The 8,646-nt window shown below is 49.6% G+C and overlaps 1 protein-coding gene across 2 annotated transcripts in view; it reads right to left on the bottom strand.

Moving 5' to 3' along the window:
• Positions 1 to 4,446: 4,446 nt before the first annotated feature.
• stx5a (syntaxin 5A) overlaps positions 4,447 to 8,646 on the bottom strand; it is a 54,405-nt gene continuing 50,205 nt past the window's right edge. For both annotated transcript variants that reach the window (XM_063039227.1, XM_063039229.1), the window contains exon 11: positions 4,447 to 8,590. In XM_063039227.1, coding sequence (XP_062895297.1) covers positions 8,431 to 8,590 — 160 coding nt within the window. In that variant the 3' untranslated portion in view covers positions 4,447 to 8,430. The remainder of the gene's footprint in view (positions 8,591 to 8,646) is intronic.

Below are 8,646 nucleotides of genomic sequence, written 5' to 3'. Positions count from 1 at the left end.
CAGGTAGATAGGGTCAGAAAGAAAGCTTTTGGCACATTGGCTTTCATAAATCAAAAGTATTGAGTACAGGAGATGGGATCTTGTGTTGAAGTTGTATAAGACATTGGTGAGGCCCAATTTGGAATATTGTGTGCAGTTGTGATCACCTACCTACAGGAAAGATGTAAGTAAGGTTGAAAGAGCGCAGAGAAAAATGACAAGGATGTTGCTGAGTGTTGAGGGCCTGAGTTAGAGGGAAAGGTTGAACAGGTTATCCCCTGGGGCGCAGGGGAATGAGGGGAGATTTGATAGAGGCATGCAAAATTATGAGTGATATGGACAAGGTGAATACAAACTGGCTTTTTCCACTGAGGTTGGGCGAGACTAGAACTCGAGGTGGTGGGTTAAGGGTGGAAGGTGAAATGTTGAAGGGGAACATGAGGGGGAACTTCTTCACTGAGAGTGTGGAACGAGCTGCCAGCCGAAGTGGTGGATGTGGGTTTGTTTTCAACTTTTAGGAGAAGTTTGGATAAAGACATGGATGGAAGCGGGGTATGATGCAGGTGCGGGGCAAGTGGACTGGGCCAGTTAACAGTTCAGTACCTGCTAGATGTGTCTGATGGCCTGTTTCTGTGCTGTATTATACACTTGGTCAGACCCTGCGGATAGGTCCAATAATATGGCTTAAGACTACCTGCACCACCTCCTCTGTATAGTGGATTAATTCCCCGAGATGCCCCCACTGCTCGCTGCCATGTTAAACCCTTCTGTATCCGTAGGGTGGTCAGGGAGAATTTCCAGGGACATTTCACTGTGAAACACGAGGTGCTGAACTGCGGGTTCTTTGGCAAGTCCTTTCATTCACAAGAATGCACAGAGGGAAAGTAAAATTTAAAGGCAGAATTGAAGACAGGATTCTGAGCAGATAGGAGGAACAGAGGGATCACATGTCCACAGATCCCTCAAAGTTGCTGCACCAGTTGACAGGGTGGATAAGAAGGCGCAAGGTGGGTTGAGTTCAAGAGCCTCAAAGTAATGTTGCAGCTCTTTAAAACGCTGGTCAGTCCACCCTTGGAGTATTGTGTTCCGTTCTAGTCACCTCTTTATGAGAAGGATGTGGAAGGTTTAGAGAGGGTGCAGAGGAGATTCACCAGGATGCTACTGCCTTTTGAGGATAGCTATAGATACTGTGCTGTAATGTTCTAAGAGCAGCTGATGGGCATCTGGCCCCTCAAGTCTGCCCCATTCCCGTGATCAGAACTGATCTCCTCCCTCAGCTCAGCTCTCCAGAGTTTAAAACTGTGCCCTCCGGTTTTTGACTTCCCTTCCCAACGTTCCCTATAATTATTTCACAGGGCTACGCGGGCTATGTGCGGGGTGGGGGGAAGCATTTCCGTTAGTGTGCGAATGTGCAGCTTAGTGCCCCTTCGATAGACAACAACACTATCTGTGGCCCTGGTGGTTTTAAAAGCCTCCACAAGGCCACCCTTCAGCCCCCTCCTCTCCAGGGAAATCACGTTCTGATAAATCCCCACTCTCTCTTTGTATGGCAGTCGGCCGTCCCAGGAACCACGCTGGTGGAGCTTTGCTGCACTGTCTCTGCAGAACAGGCAGAGTTCAAAACCGTACACTCATGTGGTACCATTGAGGCTTCCTGTGACCACAATAGCAACGTTCTGTATATGGGTGAATTTATTATGTGCATCCTGTGGAGGAAGGAGAACAAGGAGGGGACAGCCAGCAGCCGGCCTGGTTCAGAAGAGACTGAAATGACTAGAAACTCCGCTGAAGGGTGACAGGCCTGAGATTCTGTGAGGCGTACCTCCCGCTCTGTGAACGGATTCATTTTTAAACATCTCCGCTTCTCCAGTTGTCAGCAACTCCAGATGCAACATCAGTCACAAAGGCACGATACTCATCCCTCACCATCTTTCATATGTCTGTTACCGTCTCGTGGAGCAAGAACCATAATGGAGAAGTATGATTAAATGTTTTTTTAAAACTCAGTAATGTTAGCAATGGTACATGCTGGTAACTAACATTGTGGCCGTTCGCTCAGGAGGCCCAATCATAAGACCTGAAGACTTGGGAGCAGAATTAGGCCATTTAGCCCATCAAGTCTGCTCTGTAATTTCCATCCATTCCCCTCTCAACCCCATTCTCCTACCTGCTCTCATAACCCTTCACACCTCTGCTAGTCAAGAACCTATCTACCTCTGCCTTAAATATACCCAATGACTTGGCCTCCACAGCCATCTGTAGTAATGAATTCCACAGATTCACCACTCTGGCTAAAGAAATTCCTCCTAATCTCCATTCTATATGGATGTCCCTCTATTCTGAGAGTGCCCTCTGGTCCTAGACTCCCCCAATGCAGGAAACAGTCTCTCCACACCCACTCTATCTGTGCTCTCTGGTCCTAGACTCCCCCACTATAGGAAACATCCTCTCCACATCCACTCTATCTGTGCCCTCTGGTCCTAGACTCCCCCACTATAGGAAACATCCTCTCCACATCCACTCTATCTGTGTCCTCTGGTCCTAGACTCCTCCACTATAGGAAACATCCTCTCCACATCCACTCTATCTGTGTCCTCTGGTCCTAGACTCCTTCACTATAGGAAACATCCTCTCCACATCCACTCTATCTGTGTCCTCTGGTCCTGGACTCCCCCACTATAGGAAACATCCTCTCCACATCCACTCTATCTACGTCCTCTGGTCCTAGACTCCCCCATGATAGGAAAAATCCTCTCCACGTCCTCTCCTCTCGAGTCTATCCAGGCCTACAACATTTGATGCACTTCAATGAGATCTCCCTATCTCTCCCCATTCTTTTAAATTCCAGCGAGTACAGACCCAGAGCCTTGAAGCACTGGAATGATTCTTGTGAACCTCCTCTGGATCCTCTCAAATATCAGCAAGTCCTTTCTTAAATGAGGGTTTCACAATACTCCCGAGTGAGGCGTCACTAGTGCCTCATAAAGCCTCAGCATTACATCCTTGCTTTTCCATTCTTGACCTCTTGAAATGAGTGGGGAACATTGCATTTGCCTTCCTCAACACTGATTCAACATGCAAATTAACCTTTTGGGAATCCTGCATCCACTTCACCTGAAATTTTTGAATTTTCTCCCCGTTTAGAAAATAGTCTATGGTTTTATTCCTTCTACCAAAATGCATGCCCATACACTTCCCGACACTGTATTCCATCTGCCACCTCTTTGCCCCTCCTCATCTGTCCAAATGTTCTGCAGCCTCAACAATCGAGTCACTGCGCAATCAAAGCCTGCAATCGCTCTGATATGGCATAATGGTCGTGGCTGATTTATGCTGGTCTCAACTCTTTTGTGTGCCAGCTTGCCCCTGTAACCCTCTGACTGTAAAGCAGATGGGAAGGCCGTTTCTCGATGTTAGTTCACTTTGGGTTTGAGAGAGTCCGGACCCTTGTCCATGGTCTCCTGAAGCACCAAAAATGATCATTTAACTCCTCCCCTTCCACCTGGTTCATAAGACCAGAGGACACAGAAGCAGAATTAAACCATTCGGTCCTTTGAGTCTGCTCCACCTTTCCATCATGGCCGATTTATTATCCCTCTCAACCCCATTCTCCTGCCTTCTCCCCATAATCTTGACTAATCTAAGACCTATCAACCTCCAGTTTAATTATACCCATTGATTTGGCCTCCACAGCCATCTGTGGTGAACTCCACAGCTCCACTACACTCATCATCTCCATTACACATGTGCCTCTCGACCTCCATCACTTCTTTGCCTCGTCAGGCACAGCAGAGCCCAAGGGAAAGACCAGCCTTCAACGCCAGCAGTGAGGATGTGTCAAGGTACTGCTGGTTTGAGGTGCAGTCCATGGTTTAAAGCAGAGGTTCCCAACACTTTTAATGCCATGGGCCAATACCATGAAACAAAGGGTCCGGAAACCCCAGAGAATCTGTGGAATTCACTGCTGTGGAGGCCAAGTAATCGGGTAAATTTAAGGTGGTGGTTGATACATTCTTGATTCGTCAAGGTTAGAAGGTAAGTGAATGGGGTTGAGGGCAATATGCATTAGCCATGATCAAATGGCAGAGCAGACTCGATCGGCTGAATAGCCTAATTCTGTTCCTGTGTCTTATGGTCAGATCCACTGTAGCATAAAAACACGCATTAACAAAGTACATCATTCAAACATGGATCTCGGGATCTGGGAGGTACCATGCCGCCACATTGTAGATAGGGATGCTAACCCATCCCATGCCAGTGTGGAGAGGTCGGAGCAGACGCAACTCTTAAATATTGTAGACCGAGCTTCAATCCTATGGAACCAGTGCTGCCTCCCACCCGGGAGTTCAGAGGGGACTTCATCCTGCGTCTAAGCCATGCTGTCCCTGACCGAGAGTGCGTGATGCTGAATCAAGAAATTACACCAACCTCCACCTTTATGAGAAAGGACTCGCAAAACTCCATGTCTGAATGACAGATGTATGCACAGTACATGCTTTATTGGGGAAGCGGAACTGAACTTGGAGGTAAAGTTAGTACATATTATACAATAGCTTTTATAAATTTGGTCTATATAAAGTACAAAGGTGCTTCGAACACAGATACGGACTTCAGAGCAGAGAGAAAAGTCAGGACACTTTCCGTGCTGATTCAGTCAGAACCTCCTCCCACTACCTCCCTCATATCTGCCGCCTGCCATTGACACACAAGCCTGGCCTGTGTCGGAGGACATGCAGGGGAGGGGTCCCGCAGGCAAAGGAGGGAGGTTTGGGTCTCTCCCAGCCACCCGCCCCTCTGGCTCTGCCTGTGCTTGGTCACTCATGGCCACCCCTGGGCTCTGCAGTTGTAGCTGGGAGGGTGTGGGGAGAGGACGAGAGTGAGTGAGTGAATGGTGGTGGTGGGAGTCAGGTGATAATCAGCTACTGAAGGGAAACATTGAGAGTTTAACACAGTGGAAGGGAGATAGGTGGGGTTGGGTTCTGTATATACACTGCAGCAGAGCTTTGAGAACTGGCAGATACAAACTGAACACATTTCTCCGCAGAAACAGTGGGACAGGCTACCGTGAGTAGACTTTGACAGAGTGCCGGCTCGTTTCTGGGGAAGAAAAGCAGAGCTTGCCACCAAGCCCAGCTGCAGATCAACACTGGTCTGTAGGGCCACAAGACAAAGGAGCAGAATTAGGCCATTCAGCCCATCAAGTCTGCACTGCCATTCCACCATGGCTGATCCTGGATCCCACCAAGCCCACGAACAGTGTATCATGCCCAAGCTTTCCCCAGCTCGCAGACCGTGCTGTCTCCCCTCACCTCGAGCACTCCCGGTCCCCTGACACTGCAACCGAACGTTAGCAGCAGAGTCAGCAATGCGGAGGTGGGGCAGAAGCCAGAGAGGTAGGAAGCTGCGGGCCAGGCTGGCAGAACGCCCTTCTTCTGTGACAGTAGGATTCACAGCCAGCAGCCAGGAAGTGTTCTACACATCTCATGTGGTGCTTATCGTGCGAGGACCCTGGTTTGCTCCTTCAACTATGGAACAAGGGAGAACTATATAGGCTCTGCAATCTGGTGTCTAATTGAAACCTATCAAGTGCTGAAATCTCTAGATAGAGTGGATGTGGAGAGGATGTTTCCTACAGTGGGGGAGTCTAGGACCAGAGGACACAGATAGAGTGGATGTGGAGAGGATGTTTCCTATAGTGGGGGAGTCTAGGACCAGATGACACAGATAGAGTGGATGTGGAGAGGATGTTTCCTATAGTGGGGGAGTCTAGGACCAGATGACACAGATAGAGTGGATGTGGAGAGGATGTTTCCTATAGTGGGGGAGTCTAGGACCAGAGGGCACAGATAGAGTGGATGTGGAGAGGATGTCTCCTATCGTGGGAGAGTTTAGGACCAGAGGGCACAACCTCAGAATAAAGGGATGTCCATTTAGAACGGAGATGAGGAGGAATTTCTTCAGCCAGAGGGTGGCGAATCTGTGGAATTCATTGCCAGAGGCGGCTGTGGAGGTCGAGTCATTGAGTGGTCAGAGCATGAAGGGTCACGGGGAGAAAGCAGGAGGCTGGGGCTGAGGGGGAAGTGGATCTGTAATGATGAAGTGGCCAGATTCTGCTCCTACCTCTTATGGTCTTATTGGAATTAGTTAATTTTAAATAAATACATTTTAAAAATCTATCAATTAAAACAAAGAAAAAAAATCTCCTTCAAAATATTAAAAATTCTTAGAGCAGAGGCTAACTCACCTCTGACCCCCCCCCCCACCCCCGAGATGCATACTTTATGCAAGCTCACCTTAATGGATTGGAGGGACCTGTTTCCGTTATTGCCGGAGTGTGTTCGCTGAAGTCCTACCTCACCTTGCCACCCTGCCTGCTGAGGGGGAGGGCTGTGGTTTCCCCAACAGTGTCAGTCACAGCCTGGCAGAGAAGGACGGTGATGCCAGGTTAGCACTCGAAGAGATTGGAGCAGATGGAGCGGGCGAGATCGATCGTTGGCATTACAGACCGTGCTCTGCTGGCACAGAGGGTGGGGGGCTTGGGGAGACAGCTTCACATTCAGGGGCTGATCCATACAGAACGTGCTGGGCACATCAAACAGGAAGCAGCCCAGCGGGGGGGGGGAAGGCGGCCACTCTACCTGTGCTGTAGAAAAGTAGTGACCACCCCCCCCCAACCCCGAACTCATGCTACCCGCCTGGACTTTGCACGCTCTGCCCCCGCCAGCCTTCTAGCGTCCCCCACAAAAAACTCACTGGTTAATCATTCACTGTGGGATGCCCCCACTGCCACCCCTCCCTGCCGTGTGTGTGTGTCTGTGTCTGTTTTTGTGTGTGTGTGTGTGTGTGTGTGTGTGTGTGTGTGTGTGTCTGTGTCTGTCTGTGTGTCTCTGTCTGTGTCTCTGTGTCTGTGTCTCTGTGTCTGTGTGTGTGTCTGTGTCTGTGTGTGTGTCTGTGTCTGTGTGTCTGTGTCTGTGTCTCTGTGTGTGTGTGTGTGTCTGTGTGTGTGTGTGTGTGTGTGTGTGTGTGTGTGTGTCTGTGTCTGTCTGTGTGTGCGCGCGCAATTTGGTGGGAATGTGGGGAGAATGAAAAAGGGCTACAGTAGGACTACTCTGAGAATGGGTGCTCGACAATCAGGAGGGTTGAAGGGCCAATTTTGCATCTTCCCTTGAAATGGGGCGGGAAGCAAGCCCCTTGTTGATACCCTACTCTGGAACCGATGGCGAGAGGGTCTCCCACCAGATCCTGCAAGACAACCAGACATTTTTGTTTTTTTAAACTGCTTCCAAGTAAAAGTGCTCGCTCCCTGCAGAAATAACAAAATTGTTACTGACCATGGTTAGCTAATCCTCAACAGATTTACTTTCATTTATTTGTTGAAGGTAGACAATTTACAGAATCATCCGGAACAGAGTCAGGACTCATTTTCTTGGCATCTCCTTGGCTATCGAGTAACCACCACACTTTCCTAACCGGGTGGATCTGAGAGAGCAGTAGAGAGGGGTCATTAATACAGAAACACTGTTCATGATGGAATGACCCAGTTTTTACTAACTGGGCTCCAACTCAGGGCACCTTGAGAACCAGTTAGCAGCTTTGACACCTACTGACACAGAGTGAAGGATAGAAAGTAAAATGCAAGGGACATGGTGGTGGCGGTTGTGGGGGGGGGGAGCGGTGGTTCTTTTTCGGGGAAAGATGGAGGACCCAGGTAGGTTCCACTCAAAGTCTCTGGTCTTGTCCCAGTCCCTGTTACAAAATCAAAGTGTGAAGAACAAGTCAACTTGATTTTAGAGGGAGGAGAAGATGAAGTTTAAATTAGACCTCGAATGTATAGCTCAAAGTCTCAAATCCGTCAGATCAGCAGTCCCTAGTCATCTTGAGCTGCTGGTAACCTCCAAACTTCAAGGTGCCCCTTCAGTGCCAATCCTTGGGACTTAATAAGGAATACAGTTGCCGTTGACAGACGGTCAAGATTGGAGGAGGGGTTGTCGGCAAATTCCAGAAGTCTGAATGAACAGCTGTCTGTGCTGGGGAAAAGTTAACCTCCAACAGTGACTTCCAATGGCCAATCGGCTCTGGGGAAGTCCACCTCCTCGGTGACTTCCAACAGCAACAAATGGTCCAGCTGTCAGAAGGCTCAGTGGTCTGTAGAGAAGATGCTATGAACAGAGCCGGGGAGAGGGACAGATTGAAGTTCCAGGGAGGGAAGGAGTCACAGTAACTGATGTCCGTGGGCTTGCTGCGCACTCCCTGAATTTTTGGCTCATCGCGGGCCACAGCTGGCACCGGTGGGGTGAGAATGGGTAAAGGGGGTGGCTGGCTGAGACCAGCAACACCCCAAAGACAGCAGCGCAGTTGGATTCCAAGGTCAATCCCGCTGCGCGCCCTTCCATGTCCTTCAGCACCATCTGCGGAGGAGAGCACGCAGGTGGGGGGGTCCAGGAGCTGGTTCTAGGCCAGGAACACCACGAACACAACGAAGAAGACGGCGAGGATGAGGAAGATCTTGATCATGAGCCAGCGGTTGGAGGTGACAGACTGGAAGTACTTCAAGATCTCTGAGTGAGCCGCCTCCACGTTCAGCTGGGTGTCCTCGATGTTGGCGTCAATCCTGTAGATAGAGCACAGGTCAGCAAGCGCAGTCGTGCACCAGAGCTGTCATCCAAT

The sequence above is a fragment of the Mobula hypostoma genome (genome assembly GCF_963921235.1).
Source record: "Mobula hypostoma chromosome 30 unlocalized genomic scaffold, sMobHyp1.1 SUPER_30_unloc_6, whole genome shotgun sequence".
NCBI classification, from domain to species: Eukaryota; Metazoa; Chordata; class Chondrichthyes; order Myliobatiformes; family Myliobatidae; genus Mobula; species Mobula hypostoma.
The sequence above is the reverse complement of the archived record's forward strand: the minus strand, read 5'-3'. Positions and strand labels throughout refer to the sequence as shown.